Source organism: Corvus cornix, chromosome 3 (genome assembly GCF_000738735.6).
Source record: "Corvus cornix cornix isolate S_Up_H32 chromosome 3, ASM73873v5, whole genome shotgun sequence".
Classification (NCBI taxonomy): domain Eukaryota; kingdom Metazoa; phylum Chordata; class Aves; order Passeriformes; family Corvidae; genus Corvus; species Corvus cornix.
Window position 1 is genome coordinate 42,937,246 of NC_047056.1, and position 25,704 is coordinate 42,962,949.

Consider the following 25,704-nt stretch of genomic DNA (forward strand, 5'->3'; position numbering starts at 1 on the left):
GTTGGGAAAAAAGCAAGGTGGGTGATGTGGAGGCATAATTCCCACACTATGTTGGAACCACATACAGGTAAAGATGTACAGCCTTTTTTGTTTAGATCATGGCAGAATGTACTATTGATCTATTTGTGGGTGTTCATTTGTGTGTGCCTCTGGCACTGCCAAGTGCCCCTGTATGCCTCCCTGCTAATAATTCCCTGGAGAAATAACATCTTGGAGAAAAGGCTTTAACACTGGGGTTGCTAGAAGCTCTTCAGAGGTCATTCAGCTTCTTGAGAAACTCAGTCAGGGGAAATAAAGAACAAAACCCATTTGGGTTTATATGTGCTGTGGCACCATACACAGAATCTGTTGCCTTGCACCAGCATCAGGGAGTGTGTTATATATTGAAGCATTCAGGATAATGGTATCAAGAATAAGAGCTGATAATAAAATGAGTGGGTTTTTACCTGATTAATTTTTTTCATGATGTGCTGTACCTAAAATGTTTCTATGCTGTGCTAATATCCAAGCCTAAGCTTGGAATAGGCTGTTCTAAGATCAGGAATTGCAATATCTAAATTTCAGACATTTCAGTTTCTACCTCTTGCCTGAAGAAACTTTCAAGGGGCATGGTGCAAAGAGGTACTAACTGATGTGTTCTGAGAAGCTGGTGTACTTGAGCTACACTGAGTGAGAACACACAGGAGACATCTTGAATTTGACAGGAGTAGCAATATAACTTCAATATTTAAGAAGCACTCTTGAACAAATGTGTTTTGTAAGTTTTTTGTCTAACTCTGTGCAAAATATGTGGGAAATTTTTCATTGTTTTCTTCCTTTTGTGTTGTGAGGCAAATGAGATTAATCTTTAACTGTAGGTACAGGTGTTGACCTTCTGGACTTAAATACGCTCATTCTTAGTGTGGGATTTTGGCACGGCCATGACTTCCAGACAAGGTTTGTCACAGGGCAATGTCTTTAGGAGTCTGACCATAATCAGATAAGCTTTTAGACACACTGGTGTGGAAGAGTTTGCATGCCTGAAAGTTTGTCTTACTGTTCTAACTCAACTAGTTGTCCTGGCTTGCTAGTCAGCAGGACAAGCCTTGTGCTACCTGTTTTGTGGTGCTGTGATAAATGCACTATAGGCAATACTGTGATGCTGTGATGTGTGTGAGGGAAAAAGACAGTTCTAGTTTTGCTTTACAAAACAGTAGACTCCATGCTTGCCTTTGAAACTTAACAGTGAGGATATGACATTTGCTTCTCTAAAACTGTCAGTTCGGTACTTTGTAGTAGTTGGTAATTGATAATGTCAAGTAAATTACCAGTTTTACCTGCTTCATTAAATCTGAATAACCAAGGGAACATATAGATAACTAAAATCATCATCTAGGAAGGGTTTCTTTTCATGAAAAAGAAATACTGATCACGTATTAGAAAATTGAAAATTCAAAAGTAGTGTGGAATTTCCCATTGTGCATACCAATAGCAGTAAAACAAATGTTGCTGGAATAGAAAATATTTTTAGAGACTTCTGGAGGAATTTTTAATAGCAAAAGTCTTCTGAAAGCACAGGTGGAAAAGCTGGTGTCACTAAATGGTGTGATTTTTCTTATTTTTTATTTTTTTCTTTAGTTTTCCTTATAGTGGTGAAGATCAACCATGCAGTCACACCAGTGATCTGTCACTTCTAGAGTTGTGCATAATTTGAAATAAATAATGACAAAAAAAAGGCATATGAGTAGGGTTGTGAATATCAGCTTGATTCTGGAACTTAATTCTACTTTATCTGTTTCTGAAGCAAATTATTTTTGGTCCTAAGACTTCTATAGTTTTAAAGTGAAATGTATGTTTAAAACCCCTGCCAAGCAATACAACCTATAAGTTAATTTTTCTTGTGTTATCAAAAGCGTGTTAAGTGCTCTCATGTATTTTTCATTTTTGGTAAATAAGGCATATGATGTAATGGCTTGACTTTTGGCTGCAGCTCTGCACTGGGCTGAAGCTGGGCTCTTTTCAGTCTGAATCCTGAGTGACAGCAAGAACTTTCTCAGTGGGAGTCATTTAAAATTAAATGGCTCTCTTAATTACGAGCACATACGAATGCAGAGAGAAAAGATTACTGCTGTACCCCGTAACACAGTGCAAAGCCCACTAGTAGGGTTATTGCTGAAAAGTCTTGATCATCAAATACCACTCAAGGGGAACTGATTTCTCAATCCTTAATCTGAGCAAGAGTCAAACTGGTGAACTGTAAGCAGAAAGCTCAATAGCCCATTAGTAGTTCTGCTGAGGTCTTGAGTTTACCGATTTGACACAGTAGCCCTGGTATCTTAAGGAAGCTACACTGATTCTGACCTCCTTCAAATGTGTACGAGCAGTAGCTGCTGCTCGCTCTTCACAGGCCAAATGCCATGCTTTGTTGCCCATGTTCATAGAGAATCTGCTGTCCTGGCCTTTCTAAGAACAAACAAACGGAATAAAACAAAAAGCTCAGCTCTTCTAAGTGCACAGCAGTAATTAAAATGAAACTCAAATTCATATTGAAGTGCAGGGGCGTTGGTTTGAAATATTTTTCTTATGACCTTTATGTGGTGGAGAAAACACTTTTGAGCAAGAGCTAAAATAGTCCCATTCACGGGCAGGCTTCAACAACTGGTTATTCTGGTGCTGTCTAATAATAATATTGTCAAATAGTGAGGAGTTCTGAACAAAGGTTCTGGTCAGGTTATGTCACTTGCCTTGCAGAACCTAGGGTAAGAAGACTCAGCATGTATGTATTGAAAAAAAAAAAAAAAAAAAATCATAATATTGTATAAAATGACAAGATCTTCCAGGGAAGGAAATGTTGAAGATGGCTGAGGAGGATAAAAACAAGAAGTATGGCGGGGGGAGGGAAGGGAGGGAGTCCGAAGTAGAATTACTTCAGAATTAAAATTTAATTCTATTTAATTCTGTTTCAGAGCTCTGTGCCTGCAGAAGCACTGCTACTAGAATGGTTTTCTGATATAATTATTCTGCCATCACAAATCTGTTCATGTCTGCCTGTAGAGAAGTCTGAGTTTTGTGCAGTTTTGTATTTCCTGTCTCAGGTGCTTATTTCTAGACCTGTAACTCCCAGGACTTATTCTGAGGAATAAACAGGATGCTGTTATTTCATTTAAATGGGTTTTACTTTTTTTTTGGAATGTTTTTGAAAATGATCATGAAGTTCCAAGTAAGAAGGAGAGAAATCTGGCAGAGAAACAAATAATCTTTACTCCCCATGTCATGCACTGTTGCCACTTTGCTTGTTGAGTGAACATGCCTGACTGTATACAAGAGGTGTTTCTCTCTGCCCTGCTCCTGCTTTCAAAATATTTAAGCTCTTCCTACTTATAGCTGTTGTATTGACTGACCCACTCAGGCTGAATATATAGGGGCAACCTTACATGCTAAAATTATTCCATTGTTATTGCTTCTCTCAGGGGAAAAAAAAAAAAAAAAAGACAAGAAATCCTTTCCTTTTCGATCAAGCAAGGAGAAGGCAAGGCTGCCTGTCTGTGTGTGAATGGCTGATGCCTCACCAGTGCAAACAGATGGGAGTTACTTGGGAACAGTGTGGGCAGCAAAGCAGCTGAGCTGTATTTGACTTACTTTCTTTACTTGTGACACACTTGTTTGTTGAATGTAGGAAAAAAAATATTATGTCAAAAAATGTGAAATGAAGCTTTTTTGGCTTGTTAAAGTGTCCTGAAAAGTGCTGCTTTTGCTCAGATGAGGAAAAAACAATGAATTCAGTTCCTATTCAAGCCAGAGCTCAGTTCTATGCTGACTGCAAAAAGTGTAAGTCATGTGAGGGCTGGAATCCTTCAAGGGGATAATGTAGCTGGTCTCGTTCTGCTGGACAAGCATCTTGTGGGCTGTAGCTTGAAGGAAGCAAACTTGAACTTTGACTTTAACAGGCCTGTGCTGAGAGGTTTCTTGTAACCCCCCCCCATGTATGCTCCTGTAGGGACTGTGCTATTAGTGAGGTTCACCCCATTTCCTGGCCTCCCTTGAGTGCGAGCAACAGCATCGTTTCTCCTGTCCCGCTGATGTCAGGGGCCAAGTTTGCTTTGCATGCTGTGCCTGATTTTAATTTGTCTAGAAGCCCTTTCTTTTCCTGCTTTAATTTTATAACGTATGATTCCTTAATAGAAACCTCCTTATGAATGTCTCTAATTGTTCAGAGTGAATGCTGATAAGAGCAACTAATAGGAAAGAGAATGTTGGCTTACAAAATCAATTTTGATTTCTGAAGTTAGGAGGGATGGAAAATCAGTTCTTCAGGGAAGTGTACCCTCCTTGATTCTAAACACTCCTGGCTCTTCCTTTCCTAAGAGGCAACCTTTCCTCTATTTCCATTAGAAAAGTGAACTTCTGTGCTCCCAATTCCTGGATCTAGAGTCCAGTGTGCTGCCTGGCCTTCTCTACGCTTCCCCAAGTCTGTTCTTTCTAGAACAGAAGGGGCCAGGTCAGTGGCTTGTGTGTCTTCCCCACTGCTGGAGCAGGATCCTAGAAGCTATGGTGTTCTTAGCCAAGAGCGATGAGGGGTTTTTGAATTTCTTTCACATAAGGCAGATGCCTTTAGGGTTCACATTTCTTTGTCTGTAGGAAGATCTAAAGAGTTGTTTGGATGATTGGTTGTTCAGGTATGTATAGTTGATGCCTATTAGATCTAAGGAGTGTCTTGTTTCTCATGCTTCTTTTACACAATCTTAATTTTTTTCCCCTATCCATTACAAAATTACACTTCATATCATATTAAAGTCCATTTTTAATATCCAAGATTTATCTGTCTTGTAATGCAACAGCACGCATTGTTCCTAATATCTCCAATGCCTGCCTAAAAGAAATACTGCTGAGTATTACCTGGGGTGCAGAACTTTGTAAGTACCCTTGGGAAAGCAAAGAAAGCATTTAGGCAACTAGCAAGGCTCCTTTTACCAAAGTAGACTGGATAACCTTTGGAAAAATCAAGAAAACAGTGTGAAATACCAGATATTTTTTTTCTCAGTTCTCATCTGCAGGCCAATTGACTCTTGACAGCTGGAGGTCTTTTTTGAAGTGATGTGTAGCATGCAAACCTATCATCTTGGCTTCCAAGCAAGTAGGCAAAGGATACTGAGGTCAGTTGAAAGTCGCAAAAAATACCAATCATCCCTTCTATGCAAAGGGATTTAAAGTAACAACCCAAACCAACTTGCAATAGAGAAATAGAGAGACTTCCTTGATGTTAATATTCTGCTCAGCCAAGATTAACTAACTGCTGCAGACTTCTTTTGAAGGTTAGAATGAAGCTGGTGCTATGCTTATTTCCAATCAAAGAATGTTCTTGGGAGCTCAGGGTAAGGTCAAAAAGTTGAATGAATATTTCATCACTGCCAGCTCTCATGAAGTTCACGACTGTCCTGCTTTACAACTTTTTCCCACTTCACTCAGGACTTGTCATGCCACACCTGGAATACTGAGTTCAGTTTTGGTCCCTGCTAGACAAAAAAAAGATGTGGACAGGCTGGAGAGGTTCCAGAGAAGGACCATAAAGATGACCAAAGGGACTGGAAGCCTTCAATGTGAGGAAAGGCTGAGAGAACTGGGTTTGTTCAGCCTTTAGAAAAAAAGGCTTAGGGGCAGACCTTGTCACCATGTCCCCATATTTAAAAGGTGGCTACAAAGAAGATGGAGAGTCCCTTTTTGCAAGGAATCAATGAAAAGACAAGGAGTAATGGGGACTAATTACTCCTAGAGAGTAAGAGTGCCAATTGGATGCAAGGAAAATTCTTCACAATGACAGTTAGTCATTGGAATAATCTCCTTAGGGAAGTGGTGCATTTCCCAATGTTGGATGCCTTTAAGGTTCAGCTGGGCAGGGTCCTGGGCTGTCTTGTCTAGACTGTGCATTTCTAAGAGAGGTTGGATCAGGTGATCCTTGAGGTACTTTCCAACCTGGTGTTCTGTTACTGATTCTGCTTCCTTCTATTGGTGAGGAGCCTAATTTGGCCTTAAATACGTGTTTGAGAGAAACATCCTGTGGATTTGGGATATGTTTAGCAGTATTATGATGTGTTCAGAGCTGAACTGCCTGTGCATAGTCTTTGTGCAGGTGGTTCTCTTGCCGTGCTTGGGTTTTGATCAGTGTTTAAATGGCTTCTTCCTTTATTGCTCAGCTGCTTCCAAGCTTACTGAAAACTGTGGGGATGACCATAGTGGACAAGGAAGTGCTAATTACCAGGGTGACACCAGTGGGAAATACAAATCTGTCAGAACTGCTATCTCTGGGTGGATTTTGTCCTCTGGTGTTTTGCACTTGTTCATTCAGAAATACTCTGCTTGGGGTCCCTTTCTGCAAAAGGGCTGTCAAACAGCTATTTGCTTACTGTCTTAACCTCAGCCATGAGAAGTTGCCAGGGCTCCTACTGTGCAAATTCAGCCCCAGCAGATGCTGGTTTAGAAATAAAGCCAAACTAGGAAAGGAGAAGAAGCCACAGTGCTAGAGGATATCTTAATATCTGAGTATCTTAATCCTTTTTTAAAAACAGTAAGCAATCTAAAGAGTCAGGTTAAGTATAAGAACAAATAATGGTTTGTTTGGCTTCCAAAGGAAAATTTGTGAAACTGGGTGGAGTGACCAGGAATGCCTGAATTGAACAAGAGGTATTTTTTCTACTTATAACAGAATTTATTTCTCACTTTTTTTGACTTTTATGCTAATTATCTTGTTTAATAACAGTGGAGAAAGGAGGTGAATGTGATGACAGTGCAAATGATGTGGCATTGGGGAGAACTTCTATAGAATTTTCTTTTTAAAACAAAGGCTTTTGATCATTGGTGAAGCTCAGTAACTGGGATATAATGTAGGAGATAAGGCAGTTGTACAGAGGGAAGTATTCAATAGGAGTTTTTTTTTTTAAAGAATAACATTAGATTTTTACTTTCTTTGAAACTTTATGCAAATACTTAGTTGCATTTTTTTATTCTACTCTTTCATGTATTTGACACGTTGCCTACTGTACCTGATTTTACCTTCTGCCTAACTGTGTTTAAAAAAGTTATTTCTGGAATGTTTTTTTGAAAGTTAGTATGAGGGTTTTTTGTCTGAGGGTTTATTTCTAATTGCTCATCATAGCATAATTGCATTAAATATAAGACATAGCAGCCTGGTAATTCCTGGAGCTTTCTGAAAGAGGTCTGTAGAATTTCCCAGCACCAGAGGTGGGTGCAGTATTGCAGAGGCTGGCAGGCTGCCCTGTAGGCTTTTCTCTCCATCCTTTGAAGAGATGAAACATCCAGTTGTCAGTGCTGCAGGCAGGATCCAGTGCTGGATGGACCCGGGTCTGATCTAGTCTGGCAGTTCTTGTCGCTTCGAGACTGTTTTGGTTTCTTCTGTTGGTGTGATATGCTCACGTTTTGTTGTATGTACCTATTGTGCTGACAAAGGTATAAGGTAGCATCTGTAAACTTTTCTTTTTAGCCCTCTATAAAGCAAAATAATTTTTTTTCCTGCAACTTAGGCTCATGTAACCACTCCAGCCTGCCAATAGACTGTGCATCTGAGAACCCCACTGGCTTCAGTGGATATCAGATTCTTTATATTTAGGTTCTGGATCCATAAGCTTTCCCTTCTTCAGACAGGAGACAGCTGGCCAAGGGCAAATTTTATTTACACAGTATGCATCTATTTGATGAAGTTTCCAAGTAAACAACTTCTTCCAGAATGGGGGGGGGGGGGTGACATTCTCCAGAATATTGTATTGTGTCAATGCAATTACAGCTAAAGCATCTACACATTGAGGGACATTCATCAAACACAGTGCTTTGTTAGCCTAAAACACTTAAAAATTATATTCTCTCTCTTACTGAGAAGCTGTTTTCTTTTGGGTTTTCTTTACTGCAGCTGTTTGCAGCCTCACATTCTGATGCTGCCATCATTCATAGTGCTTGTCACTGAAGAAACCGTTGCAGCTTTCTAAGGTCTTGATAGTGTTGCTATTGAGTATGTTTGAATAACTACTTGAATTTGACACAGTTAGGAAACCTGCCAGAGGGTAAAACAAACATCATTCCTGTTCTTGCATGTGGTAGCTGAAGTGGCAGTGAAGAGGTCTGAAGAATGCCACCCTGTCCCTTTGCCAGCTTCCAGCCTTCTCTTCCCGTAGAAGTGAAAACCTATGAAAGGAGATAGATGTTACTGTGCTATACCAGATTTTTTCTTTTTAGTGGAGAGATAATGCTTTGAACAAGGGGTATGTGGCTTCAGATACCTGTTACTGTATCTATTAGAGTACTTAGTTACAGGATGGCCTGATTCTGTTCTTAATGATGATTTAATTTCCGTTAGTCTCATTCTGGAAATGTTCAGGTAGTTAATGTTGATTCTGTATCTTAGGGACAGAGTTGCAGATGTCTCTGGTTAACTTCTTGTTCCTTTAACAGAATGCTGTTTCTTTTTGTCTTAATCTAAAGCTTGCTTAGGATGCAGGCAGTTTTTAGTTCTATTCAGCTAATATCTGGAAAGTCTAGTAAGACCTAAGCTGCTTTGCAGTAAATATGGAAGCCCAGTGCTTACAATCAGGGCATTGATTCATGATTATTTTATTTTTGCTTGTTTTAGAGTCGACTCTAAAATATTTCTATCGCTCTTCCCAGTAACCGTCAAATTTCTTCCAAACTTGTCTTGATGATACAGGATCTGAATCTTAAGCAACAGTGTTGAATTTTTAATCTTTTGTTAGTAATGGAAGCTGAGAATAAACTGAATTGTGTATGAATCGAGTGGTGGAGGGATGAGATGAGGAGAACCTGAATATCTTCCTTTCCCTTCTCTTCCATCATTGCACAATACAACTCCAGGCTTCCTTGGGTGACAAGGGTTATGTGTCTGTACAGGCTGGGTTGTTGATCACTTAGCCTTAGGATTTCAGCTCCAGCATTAAAGTGGCCTGATGCTAACTTCTGTATATGCTAATTTTATATTTTACAACACACTGTGATGTTACAAATTATTAAGTGATACTTTTTGAAGAAGAAGAAAAAGTTTTGATATGACAGGAAAAGGGAGCTAAAAGAAAGAAAAAACCCAAACCTACCTTTTTTGTTTGTTTTGTTGTAGTCTACATAATCATATTTTCTTTTTGCTGTTTTAACGTTAGGCAAGCTATTTCAGTCTGCTTCAGGTGAGCTGTCCATAAAATGGATGTATCATCACTTGCCTTCGAGTTCTAATTAGATACTCTAAGCCCAATGAACTCCAGTCATGAAATGACAGTAATGTTAGTTTGTCATGTCTTGGGAAAAAATGAAATACTTGAACTCCATTTTTTTTTTTTTCCCTCTATGATGTAGATTACAACAAAGTTATTTTCTGTAGTAGCAATTATTGGATGGAGTGACCTTTACCAATCTAGACATTGATGTAGTAGAAGGGACATTTTTCCACTTGACCTTTATGCAATGTGTCGGCTTGCCCTGTAGTGCTAAATGAGTTGCAATTGACAGATTTGATGGAGCACTAACTTGATGGGAGCTTATTGTTTGGAAGCAGTTATGTGTGGAAATGTGGAGCCTCTAGTAAATAATGTGATAAAAGTTATTTGCATGTCTTCCATCACTAAGGAAAAACTTGCTTAGAAATGACTGCTGCCTAAATTGCAATTTAAATGCTGGTTAACTGAGGTTCCAGTAAACCTTATCAAACAGTGACATTTCAGAGTAAAACCTATTGGCTTAACTTTTTATTTCTGCATTGCTTTGTAACTAAATAACAATGGTTTTCTATATTTTGACCTTGCTACCTGTTTTATAAAAAGAAAAGAGGAATAAATGTCAGATAAACAGTTTTCAGTGTATGACAAGGAAGCCATGACTTTCAAGAGGATGGCCACACGTGTGTGTATGTGTATATATGTATGTGCACTTTACCCATAGATGGATGTGTGTGTATATATATGTGTATAAATAGCTTTCTTGGTTGTTTATGAATATATTAGAGAAATAATGGCCAGATATAATTTGGGAAGAGAGAAGTTCTGGTTGTGGGGAGGAGCGAGGAGCTATAAGCACACTCTAGGGTGAGAGTAGTGGATAATGTAAAGAGAACTATAAAGGAGAACCAAACCATCCTGCCCCACTTCTTCCTCCAGCCAGGAAGTGCAGATGTCAGCTGCTCTTCAGATCTGTTAAAGAAGGGAGAGGATTGTGCTTGTTGAGGAGAAATTTAAAAGCAGAGAGCAAAAGTCAGTTCTTTCAGGTGTCTTGTTCTAATCCAGTATCTCTTTCTGCTCTGGTGGAAGGCTCTGGATACTTCCTGTAAATAAGATAATTTCATCTCCAAAATGGATAAGAAAAAGTTGTAGTGGAACTCAGGATCTACCTGAGACTATTTAAGTAATGAATTATTGTGGCTTTTTAAGGCTGTTGAGCAGCAGGACTGAGAAAAGAGCAGCAAATGCCATCTGTCTGATCTATGTATTTTACCACAGTTCTTCTTAAGCTGTCCGTTGAGGTAAAGTAAAAAAGAGCTGAATGGGTGTGGGAGGGGAAAGCAGCTCAGCTCTCTTCTGTTGCATTTGCAGGAGATATTTGGAAAGGGGAAAAAAATTAGGTGTTTATAGAGGTTGCTGTTAACAACAGACACATTAACATATTCCTTGTTACTTCAAAGACAATCTGCTCAATTTCAGTAGCAGGGGATGCTGCTGGACAGAGTCAAGGTGGGAGGCTGGGTAGAAATGTTTATTTTGCTATGGTAAAACAGCTTGTGTGGGTGTACTGGCATAGAATGAATTTCATAGGAAGATTCACTACTGTAGCAATGCTATTTGATTGTAAGTCACAAAGAAAGCACAGATTAGTTATTGTGAAGCTGTGTGCTAATAAAACTATTTTCTTGCAAAGTTTTCATTTGTAGCTAATGCATGCCACAAAAGATAGCAGGCTTTGATGCATTTATTTTACATGCTTGCAGGAGATGTGCTGCACGGGCTGGAAGCAGAACCTACATCCAGTGAGCTGCAATTTTGGGGTCTACAACAGGATCACACTTGAAATATGTTCTGCATTTTGTATGTGGGTTCATATAAAAATAGCAGATCTCTCATCCTTTCTGGAGCATGTGCTTTTCTGAACCCCTTCTGGAAAGCATGGCAATATCCAAATCCCTCTCCCCAAGCTCAGTTTCTAGTGGTGCATCCATCAGAGTCCCACTCTTCTCCTCTTTCCCCTTCCCACCTAGCTCTGTCAACACAGACTCTGTTCTGGCATTTCCTCTTTCATTTCCAGCCTCTGGAGGCTCTGCTGAACAGGAAGAGGTGCTGCTGGAGGCAGTGACCCTTCATGGGCTGGGTAAGGCAGTGAGCCTGTGTGTAAAATTTTCAAGTCTTGTAGCTTGAAGTGTGAGGACCAGTGAAGGTGCCTTGGCACTGCTGCATTCCACTCAGGTTGGGCATTGGAGAGGCTCTTCTGTGGATCTACATGCTGGAGGAGGTTGGACTTCCTGCAGTGGCTGTCTTTGGGTGGTTGCTGCTGCTCCTCTGTGAACACAATCCAGTCAGGCCTCTGATGGCATTTAGTGCTTGATGGGGCGTTGTCTCATTCCTAACTGCTTTGCTGAAGTGAGCACAAAAGTAGAGTTAAAGAGCTGTGGAACTTCCTTAGAGAGCCTTTGTTCTTCCACCTGCTGACCTCCTCCTGTGCAGCTCTACCCACTGTCCTGTGTGCTTGAGGAATAATAGTTCTTACACCCAAAACGCTTCCAAGAGCTCAGAGCCAGGATGAAAGGAATATTGTAAGTGTAAAAAGCTAAAGTGCAAATGAGAAAGGAAGGAAAGTGGGGAATAATGATTTAAAAAAAAAAAAAAGACGTCAGGATCGCATTTGTTAAAACAGGGAAGATGATGAGTTTCATGTGCTTTTGAAATGAGAAGATTAAGAGGTGACTCCAGTAGGTGAGAGTCTTTTATATAGAACAGAATCTGAAAAGCTCAAATTATGAAAGGGTTAATACAAGGTTTCTTATGCAAAGAGCAGTTCAGATTGTGTAATTACACCTGTCCTTTTATCTGAAGATCTCACACAGGTGTTAATTAAGCCTAATGAGGCCCCTGTGGAGCAATTGTTGCTATCTGTGTTTTTACAGACAGAGGACCTAGAAGCTGAAAGAAATAAGATTATTGGTTTGAGACCTTGTAATGCAGCACTGTAGAATTGGTGTTCATGGGAGAACACCCACTGTGACTTGAAGCTACCTGGCACAGTCATGGCAGAACCAACCCATCGTGAAACCGTGCTGTATATCCCAAATTTTTTCTCTTTGCCTGAAAATGCAGGTATGTGTAGATGCATAAAAAGAAACTGTGGACTAAGAAAAGTTACTATTTCTAGATGGGCTGTCTTGATTATGCCTATAACTACTCCTGGGTTATCCTTTTTTTTTTTTTTTTCCATATGTTATGCTTGTGATTTGCAGGTTCCTGTGATATTTTGGTTAGCATCCAGTGTTTTGTGAGGTTTATGGGAACCAGCAAGAAGGAAAATATACTTATGTTGTTGAGTTTTCCTATGCTAATTTCTTTCATGTGTTCATGTAAATCTTTTCAATGCAGAGCAGACAGATTGTTTTGTCAGCTTCCCATAGGGATATCAAACAACTCTTAATTGTTGTTTTGCTTCCTGTAGTACTCCTGAGCTGTTGATAATTCCACAAAAGAATTCTGTAAAAGTACTGGTAGATGGATGAGGATGGGGAAACAGAATTTTGAGATATCCTTACTCTACTTTGTTTGTAGAATGTTGGACTTTTTTGAGCAAATCATCTAAGCCTTTCATCATCTCCTGACCATACCCCACACAGTGTTGGGGGGGGTTGCCTGCCTTCTATTTAGTTGTTCCATTTTTTGTCCCTGGTGGTGGAATTTGGGGAGCTCCAAGACGAAGCTTGACAAAATTGCTACCTTTGTTGTGTCTGGAAGCCTCTGTAACAGGTTGAATGTGGTGGGGGCATTGACTCTCCCAGTGCCATGATATGTTGGTAGAGATCTGTTTCAGGGAAGTGATGCCTTTGAGTTGTCAGTTAAACAAAACACAAGTAATTTTTACAATGAGAACCTGCAAATCTGCCAACAGGACGTACAGCTTGATGGCAGAGGAAATGTCTCCTCTGAGATTATGTCAGTGAGATGTGGCTTTGATTCAGTTCAGCCTCAGACTCTGTTTCTTCAGAGAAGTTCACTTAGTGCAGTGCTCTGAGCCCCCCCCCCCCCAAACCTTCTGGTTTTTTTCCAGGATTTGGTGACATTTTGGGAATGTCAGGAATGTAGGATGTTTTGACATTCAGGATCAATAGGACAAAGTGTGCTTGAGATTAATTTCCAGAGGGGAAAATATAGAAAAGGGTATGCGGCTTTTACATTTGATATTTTATATTTTTTTGGCCTTCCAAAGGAAGTTGCAGGATCCAGCTACAGTTGTTGCTGCCCAAAACTATTTAAGTTGTGTATATGCTTTGGTACCAAAAACAGACTTGGGAAAGCAATGTTGAAGATGGTAGTTAAGAAATAGACAAGAGCTTAGTATTTGTATATGTATGCTAAACAAACTGTAAGTCACATAGCTAAAAACTGTATTTTTTCTGGTTTTGGAAAAGAAGACTAGAGAAAGAAGCAGATGCTAGCTGGAAGATGTGGGAAGGGGTGAGAGGATCAAGGGGCAGAAACAATGAGAGGAGAAACTGGGGTGTAAGGGTGCTTGTGAATTGCTGAGAGGGAATTGATTAATAAGGCCAAGTTCAAATGGAAGGGTGGGAAGTAAGTCACCAAATATTAACAGTCAGCAGCTATTCTGTGTTTCAATGATTTGCTTTGCCATTGAATTTTGATTCCTGGAGCTGGTGGAAATTATTGGGTCTGACTAGATACAAGGAGGAAATTTTTTATAATGAGTGTGGTTGAAACACTGGAACAGATTGTGCAGAGAGGTGGTGGATGGATGCCCCATCTCTGGCAACACTGAAGGTCAGGCTGGATGGGGCTCTGAGCAACCTGATCTAGTTGAAGATATCCCTGATTGTTGCAGTGGGGTTGGACTAGATGACCTTAAAGGTCCCTTCCAACTCAAACGATTGTATGATTCTATGAAATTCTAACTTTTGTGAATCCATTTTTGGTTTTGACAGTCAGAATAGTCTGAGAACAAATGACAAACCATTCTCTTATTGCTTGATTTCTTAGGATATGGCCCTTTCTGTATAAAGTAGAAGAGTGTAACTTCTGGGTGCTAGAACAGTGATGGATGGTAGAAATTGGAAAAGTGGCTAGGCTGAACTAAGTTAATATCTTTTATATGCTATTTTTTAATTTGCCTTTATTTTTTTAAATAGTTTTAAAACAGTTTTTGGTTTTGCATCTACTGATGCAGAGTGCTTGGGGAAGGCTATCAGCTTGGATGATATGGATGGTGAAGTTTTAGTTCTTGAAGAGCACTGGGAATAAGGAAGAAACAATAAAACTAGATCTATATATTTGAGGTTACGTAGACTATTAAATGCGGGAGTGGAGACCTGGAATTCAAGCAAATATTGAGCAGTACTGTGGGAGCTCAAGAAGAGGAATGCAGGGAACAAGAGAGGCAGAAAAAAGATTGCTTTAACCTAAAGTAAAATTCTGGCATCCAGGTGCTCATCCATAATGGATGTACTGTTTTCAGCTCTGCTACCACAAGGACTTACTTTATCTTCTCTCTCATCTTTTGTTTCTAGAAGCTTCAAGTTTCCTTGTGGAGTCCACAGCATTTTTCAGAGCAATTGCTTTGGGGCTGCATGCACACATTTGTATTCTCTTTATAGTTCTCGGTGTGTAATATTCAATCAATAAGAAATAGTATTTTATACCTTTTCATCAGTGTGCCTTGCCACAGAAGGAAGATAATGTTGGCTAATTGCGTTTTGTTTTGATGCTGTTGATCTGTAGCTGGTGGCTTAAGCAGAACTGCAAGCTGATTTCTTCCCTTATTATAGTCCTTGGGAAACATACCACAATTTAACATACACCACACTTCAAAATTTGTGCTGTTTTCTTTCAAACTTCAAGCAACTCTACATCTACTCATTGGTGCTTCTTAGCCTAGACTTTGTGCTGCTTTGTTCTGCATTTTTGCAACATGGCTTTTAAAACTATGAAGATAAACCTTTGTGAAGCACTGCTTATATTATCTACACTACTTTGTGACTTCTCTCACACAAAAAATAAAATCTTTCAAACAGTATGCTTTAGGATGGTGTTCTCAATGTATTCAGGTTAGGCAATAATAAAGGATCCTTTTCTTTGTTTGACAGCTGGAACAAAGCACTTTAGATTCACAATATGTGCTTAAATAGAGCCTGGTATGAAAAAGTCCCAATATAATCAGATTGTCTCTAGTTATAAAATCCTTGCTATAAAAGCCCAGATATAGACCATCCAATTTCAAAATTTCTTTCTGAAGTATTTAGAACTTTATAAAAATTACAGGTATCTTACAATACAATGCAATTAGTTGTAGAACATTGCACAGTTTACTGTTAATTGACTCACCTGTTTTCTAATCAACCCATGGCATTTATTCAGAGGCAGTGAAGAAAGATGTTGGCTTAGAGATTCTTGGAGCAAGGGAAGGGACATGGTGAAATGGGATTGAATTGTCTGCAGCTGACATTAATATACAGCTGACAGTTCTTGTGTATGAACTGCACTGATTGGAAACCTCCACCAAACCTTTTCTTCTACCATCTCTGATAAAAGAAGGAGCTGTATTGGAAGCCAAGGAGCTTTGCATTGATTTCTGCCAGCTTCCTTGTCTGGTGAGATCTCTTTTAGAGTAGAATTTAATACACAATAGTTGTCTGTGCCATTGTGCTGCATAGCCTGACATCTTTAAAGATACAGATTTGACCTGGAGTCAGCAGTATGTTTTTCTTTATTTCTCTAAAATCTCATATGTAGTGACAGTACTGTCAGCACTGCTTGCAGAATAATGTTGGTATCAAATAAAGTGCACAAGAAATCAGCTTATTTTTTCCCTTTTAATGTATCTTTCGATGTTACTGTAAATTATTTTTATTGTAAAGTCATATTGGAAATGTAAGGATCTTGGTGGTTTCATTGGAAAGACTGTGGAAAGCAAACAGACAGTGGGGCATTGTTTAATTTGTATTGTGAACTGGCTAAAGGAGAAATGATGTCTCCAATGTTCACATGCCTATCTGTGAACTCTTGTGGTGTTTGAAGGAAATTACAAATGCAGCAAATCTGAAGAGAAAGACTATAGGGGATAGAAACTATGGAATTGTACTTCTCATGCAGTTACAAAGATGAATTACAAAGGTTGTCACATACAGAAAACTACCCACTATTTCACTGACTGTTACGCATGTCAGGCACATTAAAAAAATGTAACTACTTCAGCATTTAGAAAATTATAGAATTAGTTAGTTTACGCTCTAATGTGAAATACTTATGAAGGTCTTAATATATAAAATGTTGCTATTAAAGATATTACAAAAACTTAACACTTTTCAGAAGTGTCAGATTAAGGGAAATGGAGATTAAGCTGTTTCTAGTATGCTGAAATTATTGCCCCTAATTTTCACCCAGAATGTAGGTCTGATGCACTGTTCTCTTCATTTATTTTGTGGATTGTAAATTTGTTGGAGTAGAGCTTCCCCCCCCCCCCCAGTACTATTGTCTGAGCTGAGTACAATTGGAACCTCCATTGGAGGCTCCTCTGTGAGATGATAGTGGGAAATAATAATTACTTTGCTTTTAGGATAGTCACGTTACAGGAAATTATAGTGCAAGTTTATCCAAATAATCCTGATGTCCTTAAGCTCAGCCCAGAAATAACAGCTGTGAGGATAGTTCACCCTACATCATTGCCAGGTGAAGAGAAAGTAACATGAGAAAGCAAAATTTTTCTAACATTGGCCAAGTAACTAAAGAGATTAATTGTCCAAGTCAGGACTCGGATATTTTCCTGCTGGGCTCTCAACCCCCATATTTCCCAGAGGTGTGCTGGACAAAGCCCTTCTGGCTTTGTGGCTTCTTGCTAATGTTCCTGCTGATGATTAAAGTAACTGTACGTACACTCTCACAAAACCCATGGAGTTCTATGGCTTGTGCCCATAAATCCTTTTAACTATTGTTATTGAGAGCCAGAGAACCAATTACAGATCTGAGTGACAGTCTGTCAGTCACGTTGCTGCTGTGAATGTTCTATGAAGTAGGGGCACTGGTCAAAATTTATGATAAAAGTTTGCCCCAGGCTTTGTGCTAGTGCCTTTCTGGGGAGAAGTTTCATATACAGCACAGGCTTTCCAATGTTAAGATGTAAGTTGTAGGTGAAAATCTTAGTGCTGTGCTTTGGAGGAAGCATCTGTAAAACTTCTAAGAATGTAGCTTTTTGTTCAAAGCTAAATGAATGCTCTTAAATTCAATACAAATTAGAGGAGAGAAATTAAATGTGCCAATGTGCCAAGCTTCCCTTTGTAATAATAGCTAAAAAGTGTCTGTTCTTGTATATTTTAAAGCTTTCAGACTTCCCAACTCTGCTGCAACACAGATGTTTAGCACACTGAATTCTGAAATGTTATATATGTTAAGGAGGCAGCAATTTCCTGAGTTGTAATTGGTATGAACTGATGGGTGGAAAATGCAGAGCTTGCTGGGAGGCAGAGAGCAGGCTTGAGCTGTCTTCCGTCTTAAAATATCTTGTAGACAGTGTTCTCCATTGCTTCTCGTGAAGGGACTATTTTGAGTACCAGGTTTCCTTCCCTTTCCTCCACCACCCTGATTTTTGTATAGTGGTGCTCATTGTTAGGAAAGGAGAAGGAATTAGAGGATGGACAGCTGATGCTGACTGCAGCAGGGGGAGCTTGTGGCATCAAATGCCACATCAGGTCATTGCTGGGTGTTTCGGTTACTCTGGTGCCTTAAGTCTGTCAGGGAATATAGGAGACTTATTCTCTTGTACTCTTCTGGTTGCTAGTCTTTTAACTTTAAATAGCACCAGAACTGGGGACAACCATCAGTCGAGCATCTCAGCAGGAATTAGAAGGGTTTGTCATCTGTACTAAGAGTGACAAATAACTGAGGAATACACACAAAACAAGGAATTATGGAGTTATAGCTCCTGTAGATTTTGGCCCTCCTGATTTAGGGTGAATTTTGTGGTAGTAGCTTCTGACTCCAAAGGGTGTTCAGCAGCCAGGAGTTTGGTTTGTTCCACTGTTCCTAAAGATAGTCTTGATAGTTCAGGAGCAGAGCTGGAGTGTGAAATTTCACAAGGTTGCCTTTTATACTGGGATGGAAAAAGTTAAGTGGTGGTTAAGTGGGATAATTACATTTGTGTTTTGCTCTGCCTTTTTATGAGCTGAACATGAATGTTTGGCTGTGGTACACAGAGTGTTACAGCCTTGTCTGGAAAGCTTTAGCCTCTGCTTACTGGCCTTCCCAGGAGCTGCTTTTTCCACTGACTGCTGGATTTAATGGGCCCTGGCCCAAATAAAATTTCAGTTCAAGTTAGGTGCGTGAGCCTTTGAAAGGAATCTCCCACTTGTCCCACCTGTCCCATGTACTATGCTTTGCTTTGCACTGTAGAGTAATCTTGTAGAACAATGGGTTGGTTTTCTTTCAGGTGAGACAAAGTCTGAAGATGTGCTGTAGAGGTACCCAAGAGGCTCAACTATCTGTCCTTTGATCCATGGCATTACACTAAACCTAGTTTGAAGTAGGACCTTCTGAAATGCAGAAGCTGGGGCCTCAATACTGAACTGTTTTGCTCTGCAGATGTTCTCCCTTTAGTCCACACAGTCAGTAGGGTAGGCATAACTCCGCTACTCCTGTTGCTTCTGTGGTGTCTGTCCCCAGCCCCATGATGTCTTGGAGTCAGCCTTGCCCAGGTGTGCAGTTTGACTCTGCAGTGGCTTTATTTTGGTTTTCCATGTGCAGGGCTGAATGGAAGGTAGAAAAGGTTTTGCTCTATACCGATGACCAGACAGCACATGGTGAGGGCTAGCTGTTCAACTATCCAAGAGTAATCTGAAGTTCCATTTTACACATATCAAGTGTGTTTATTTTTGACTGTGTATATGTTAAATGGTTAATTATTTTATCCTTAAATTAAGAGCAGATAGGTATTCCAGGTGCTTGTAATGCCTTCAGGTCCTATCACAGTATATGTCTTTATGTGTCATATTTGGATATTAATTGAGCTACATTTTCTCCTGCAAGTTACTTTGCAGGAGGCCAATGCTAGTAACTGGGCTGTAGACACCTTGCTTACTAGTCTGCTCACTAGATGTGTTTCAGTCACATATTCAAGCTCCACATTAGACTCGTCAAGTTACCAAATGGGGTATGTGTTTAAATAATTCATGATTCAATTTTTATATTCTCTGTTATAGTGTGTTTTAGAGACCAAAAGCATGGATAGCCTGAGAAGAGAGAAGTTTCTGGTGGATAGATGTCCACCAGTTGGTGGTTTTATTTTTTCCCTCACTTAAAGAAGCGAAGAGATCTAAGAGTAGTATCTTGCACAGGAAGTCTTTTAGCTGACAGACATTAGAGATTCAGGAACAGAAAGAGGGGGCACTTTGCACCCTGGTTCTTAATCTCCTCTCTAAAGTCCTGTTACTCTGTGTGGTTTTGGATACAGGCTGCTAGAGTGGTCTTTGGATCTGAACCTGGTTCAGATCTTCATAACTGTGTTTGGTGCTGAGCATACAAGACACTTCAGTCATCTTGGACCCTTAAAGTTTTTAAAAAGGCAAATGGTGGGGAGATTACGTGTCTCTGGAAGTATCTAGCAGGCAAGAAAAATTACTTTAGAGCTGCAGTGTGTGATTTATGCTTATAAATCCTACACAAATCCTCTTTTAGGGCCTTCAGATTTTGGGGGGATGCAAGGGCGAAAGGGAAGATGTCGTTTTACTGAACTGTGGAGCAAGATCAAATGACCTTCCCTAGACCTTGAACTAGTTGAAGAAACACTTTTTTAATGTCCAGCAATTTGTAGAATAGTGTGATTGATTATATTCCCACTTATTAGCACAGACATAAATAAACATAAATATATGCAGTACATAGCAAATGAGGTTCTCTCCTTACTGAAATGATTTTCATAAATGTTTTTTAAATAATGATAAGTAGTTCTGATAAAGTGAACCTTTTCTTCGGAGGAATAAAACCAATGTTTAGAGTACGTAAAAAGTAGAGAGGTAGCCAGATGTTCTCACATGGTCAATTAGAAATTATGGAAATTGCTTCCTTTTCACAAAGCTATCACAAAGCATGATCTTTGGAGACACTACTGTTTTCTGATTGCTGCTTGTTTAATTGAGAACAGCAGTTAGTCAGCATCTTCCAGGCCTGTACTCTGGGTTGGCTTTAAAGTGAGTGGGATGTCTGAAGTACACAGGCAGTAGTGGATTGCACAGTAATGGATTGCAATGAAGGGTAATTTAAGAGTTAACTTTTACTGTTTGGTCTGAAGTAGGAGCTTTGTCTAGGGTATCTGTAGGACTCTGCAAGGCAGCAAACTGGCACCAGAATACAGTGAAATAAAAGGCTGATAAAGAAAATTAGGCCTAATTTTAAATGCTTCTGTAAAACAGTATGTATTGATTACATGAAAGTTTGGTCATTTAAGAACTTCATTAAATGGGGGGGCTTGCTTTTGGCATGTAAGCTGTGCATTAAGTAACTTATTTTGAAATGAAGTATGGGAGAGAGAAAGTATTAAGCCTTTCTTTGTGATGGAGATATCTGAGTGCACGTGGTTTCTCTTGGTGTCCCAGTCTATCAGTGAGTTCTTGGATTCTGTGAATGTCTTTTCTGTGTTGGAATAACATGCTTAAAAGACTAAAATGAAAGTAAAAGAAAGTTGTGTCTGTGAGTCTGATGACTTAGTAATAGCAAAGGCCTTCTGTGTCTGCTTCTTGGCTGAAAAATCCTAGAAAATATGGTGGAAGAGATCACGCAGAATCTCACACAGAATATTCTGAGTTGGAATAAAGGATCACCAAAGTCCACCTCCTGGCCCTGCACAGGACAGCCCAAAGAATCACATGAGGTGCCTGAGAGCATTGTCCAAACACTTCTTGAACTCTCTCAGAATTAGTGCCATGATAGCTTCCTTGGGGAGCCCATTTCAGTGCCCAGCCACCCTCTCTGTGAAGAACCTTTTCCTAGTATCTGACCTAAACCTTCCCTGACACAGCTTCAGGCCATTCCCTCGGGTCCTGTCCCTGGTCACCTCAGAGAAGAGATCAGTGCCTGCCCCTCCTCTTCCCCTCAGGAGGAAGCTGTAACTGCAATGAGGCCTCCCCTCAGTCTCCTCCAGGCTGAACAGAACAAGTGACCTCAGCTGCTCCTCATACGGCTTCCCCTCAAGGCCCTTCACCATCTTCAATGCCCTCCTTTGGACATTCTCTAACAGTTTAATATCTTTCTTATATTGTTTTCCCCAAAACTGCCCCCAGCACTCGAGGTGAGGCTGCCCCAGTGCAGAGCAGAGCAGGACAATCCCCTCCCTTGCCCAGATGGCAATGCTGTGGCTGATGCCCCCCAGGACAGGGTTGGCCCTCCTGGCTGCCAGGGCACTGCTGGCTCATGTTCAACTTGCCATCGACCAGGACCCCCAGGCCCATTTCTACAGCACTGCTTTCCAGCATCTCATACCCCAGTCTGTCCATACATCCAGGGTTGCCCCATCCCAGGTGCAGAATCTGGCACTGTTCCTTGTTAAAACAAGAGAATACATTCGGTTTTTCTGGCCTCAACCTTAAAACTCTGCCAGAGCTATTCCTGAGAGATGTCTGTTTGACCTGAAAACCCACACTGGTGGAGAGTTCCTGTCTAACCCTGGCAGTTAGATTTAGTGATTCACTATATCTAATGTTTTTTTCTCATATTGTTTGCTGCAACTCAGGTTTGTTACTGAGGCCTCAAGTTCTAAGGGAACATTTTATTACTGCTTTCTTTGCAGCCTGCTGGCTTGTAGTAGTACTAGAAGTTACCTCAGTCTTTATCTCTGCTAGTCTGAGGAACCCTGCTTATTGCCTTCTTTCACATCTTGTTGGCTACATCATTTCCATTACTTGTGCTTGATCCAGATTTCTCTTGAGCTGCAGCACTGAAAGCTGGATTGAGATGAGCCTTATTTGCATGGTTCCCTGCTCAGCTAGCACTGAGGTTCTTGGGTCTCTCCATGCACTGAAGATATCAGCCAGGTTAAATGGCAGAGGTCCCCTTTCCAGGAGAGGATTCTAGAAGCTGAGTGCTGCAGTGTTCAGCTCAGTGGTGCTGGAGTCTCTTAAGACGTGACCTGTAACTGTGATTCTGAAAAGATAAATGGATAAAAAATCATTTAGTGCAGAGAGGTAAGTGGATATGACCAGCCATATTACTTATAAGATGCCTATGGTGGCTGGTGAACATACATTATAAGGGACAGAGAGTTTTCAGTAAGACAAATCCCTTGTACCACAAGAAGTTTTAGGTTAGGGTGACCAGAAAGGCTTCTCCCAGGATGCTTGTTCTGTTATGTTAGTTTATCCCAGTTTGGCTTCTCCAGTTGGCTGTCAGCCTCTACCCCTTGTCACTCCCCCAGAGCTTCCCCATTGGTCCCCGTTCCCTAGTCCCGCCTTTTCCGTGCCCCTGGATAAAACTGTGAGCTTTGGAATCATGTTTGTATTTGTCTCTGCTCTCTTAGGCAGTGTCGAAGCAAGGGAATGCACGCCGGTACCCTTCTCGACTCTTTGCTACCGACTGTATCACTGAACCCGCCCGTGCTTCTGTGGGTGCACACGGGACCCCACAGAGTTGAGCAGGGACAGTATTAGATGCCAGTGGAACAAATTATTTAGAAACGTCTGTTAGTAAAAACTAATTGAATACTGTGCAGATTGGAATATATAAAGCAGGATGCAGCCAAGACTTAATGAGAGAGAGAGAAGGAATTGGCATGTGGATCCCCTCATCTGTTTTCCTTCCCAAAATAGCATGTTTTTAGGGCCAGGAGGAGTAGGAGCAGAACGATTAAACAACTGGACACACAAACACAGTTAAGCATAATTATGTCGAAGAACAATGATGACATTGTTACATGGCTGTAGAGGGTTGCCACAACTCCCAGCAAGCCCAGTGGTGAAGGATTGTGAGTAAAAAGAAGTGTTTCCATGTGGTTTGGTGTTCAGTGGTCACTGGTCACAATCCAACCCTTTCAACCCTTACTATTCTGTTTGTAACAGTGGTATTTTTGATGGCTGAGTTTGCAATGCCGAGTGGCATATTAGCATGCAAGTGCTGATGTGTTTTTCTGGTTGGGAATCTCAGCTCAAATTTCAGTTGCAGTGGGGTGATAGGGATAGGGTGAACCAGCTTAGCTGTGGCCCCCGAGAAATGCGTCACAGATGTGGTTCACCTCCACTGCTTTGCAGGACATTGGTATGCACGTGGGTACGTGTGGGGTAGGGTGCTCATTTCAGCAAGGGCTTTCTGACATTTTGCAGCCAGATGATAACACCATAGTAAGTTTACCCTGGAACAGTGTGCTGGGACAGGGAAAAGATCTAGTCTTATTAGTAAGGTCTCTGTCTTTATTCTACACCGTTGGCACAGAAGCAGAATGGAGATCAATACTAATGATAGATTATTGTAAAAATGCATCATTTTGCTAAACCAGCAAATGTAAGCAACTTACCTTCTTAAATCCCCTCAGAGGATAAAGAAAGGAAATTAGCAATAAAAAGCATGCACAGATGGATGCTATTCTGATAGTAACGTATTGAAAACGTGGAAAGGATCGCTAATCGCACAAAATTGTAGGCAGTGAGGTCACGAGCAAAGGACTGAACTGTAAAGGTTTTCCATTTGTGGTTTAACTCAAAACTCTCTAATTTGACTAATGTATCGTCAAAGGTGTTCTGCCTTGGACTGGCAGGCTTGTTATCTGTCATGTATGTGATTTTGCTGGTATAGTGGCACAATAGAAGATACACGTACTGGACTTAATAATTAGTAGTTGGAATGATATTCCTTTGTTTTCTACACAGGGACAGAAAACAAATAAGTAACTTACATAGAGAAGTGGTTAGTCTAAGAAACATGTAGGGTTATGGTAGAATCAAAGCAATCTCTTGGGGACTACTGTTATTTTTATTTAAAGTTGAAGGTAAATCTTTTTTGTTTTGGATAATAAACTGAGCATGATTCAGGAGAGCCTGGAATGTGATAATTGTTTAATTGCTATAATTGCACGTGCATTTTCTGCTGAAGTATACTGCTATGTTGTGTGTGATTCTTCAGTTCTAATAACAGTACAATTTTTTTATAAAGTCAAAATTTAAATGTGTAACTGCTATCTAAGTTTTAAGACAAGCTGAAGCAGCCAAGAGTAGCACTTCTCCTAGAATTTAATTCTCAGCCATTACTCTAGGAAGAGCATGGGTGATAACTTTGAGCCAATTCTTTGGAGCCCTATGAAATGAAAAAAGTGCTGGGAAGCCTGCAGTTTTGTCCTTGTTGTAGAAAAAAGTGGCTTGGCATCTTGGTTATTTGATGTTTTACATTCTAGTCTTGTTAATTTGCCCTTGAGCAGAACAGATTGATATATTTTATGAAAAGAGGAAGAAGAACCCTCAGAGAGGTTGATTTTACTTTTTGTTGAGAGACTTTGTTTTTCTCCCAGGTAAAACAGGACACTTTTGTCAGTTTTTAACTTTTTTTTTTTTCTAAATTTAATTTCTAGCTGATAAATTTAGACGGAAACTGGAAGAACTGGAGAAGGAGAAAAATTCTTTAAAATTTCAGCTTCCTTCAAGGCAGCCATCAGTCAGCAGTTTTTTGGATAGGTTCATGACCCAAGTTCAGGCAACATTGCGCTGGGCTGCTGATCATTGGTAAGTTTGTTGATTCATGATTGTGTAAAATGATGCTTCTCTTTTTCTCAAAATGAGGAATACAAATTATGAATAATTTTGATCAAGGGTTTTAATGACCGCCTAACGTATCAGAGCTTGTCTGTGAAAGTCCCACCCTGCCCCCCTTTTTTTATTTCTACAATTCTTTCAGAATTCCCCTGAAAAACATTGATCATGATGAACTGGTGAATTAAATAGAATGTTTCTCATTGATGTTGAGTGGGAATGGGATTGAATCCTTGACACGGCAGCTTGAGCATACAACAGCAACGCAGCTTGAGCAACGCTTCCCTGTGGAGTTAATTCTGATGCTCCCTTTCAGGCAATGAAAGGATATTTAAATAGAAAGTAAAAACCAGATTATTTTTTGATATGAATAGATCTTTGGGAGCTTCCTTTTGTGTGCCGCTTCTTATACAGCAGCAATATTGAGCTCAGCACTGTACAAAGCCACAAAAATAAATTCTAAACCTTGTCTTGAAGGGATGGCTTCAAAGATGGGGGGAATGCAAGATGTGTTGGATGGCCCAAGAGGGGTACTTACCTTAGGAAAAAGAAATTGTTTCTGTTTCTTGGTCTGTCTTCATCCATGCTCCTAGTTACTGTTAGAAGAGAATACTTTTTAGGTATTGAAAGCTATTCTCAAATGCAACAGCACAAATGAAAGAAGAGAAGCCTTTTGTTTTCTGGCAGCTTGTTCATATAAAGGCTGCAGTGTGCTAGTCAATACATTTGGGTGTAATTTTTGATAGACA

At 40.1% G+C, this 25,704-nt stretch overlaps 1 protein-coding gene across 1 annotated transcript in view; it reads left to right on the plus strand.

Moving 5' to 3' along the window:
- DISC1 (DISC1 scaffold protein) overlaps positions 1-25,704 on the plus strand; it is a 189,295-nt gene that overhangs the window by 31,437 nt on the left and 132,154 nt on the right. Inside the window, 1 exon segment of the mRNA XM_039569478.1 lies at positions 24,778-24,928. Coding sequence (XP_039425412.1) covers positions 24,778-24,928 — 151 coding nt within the window.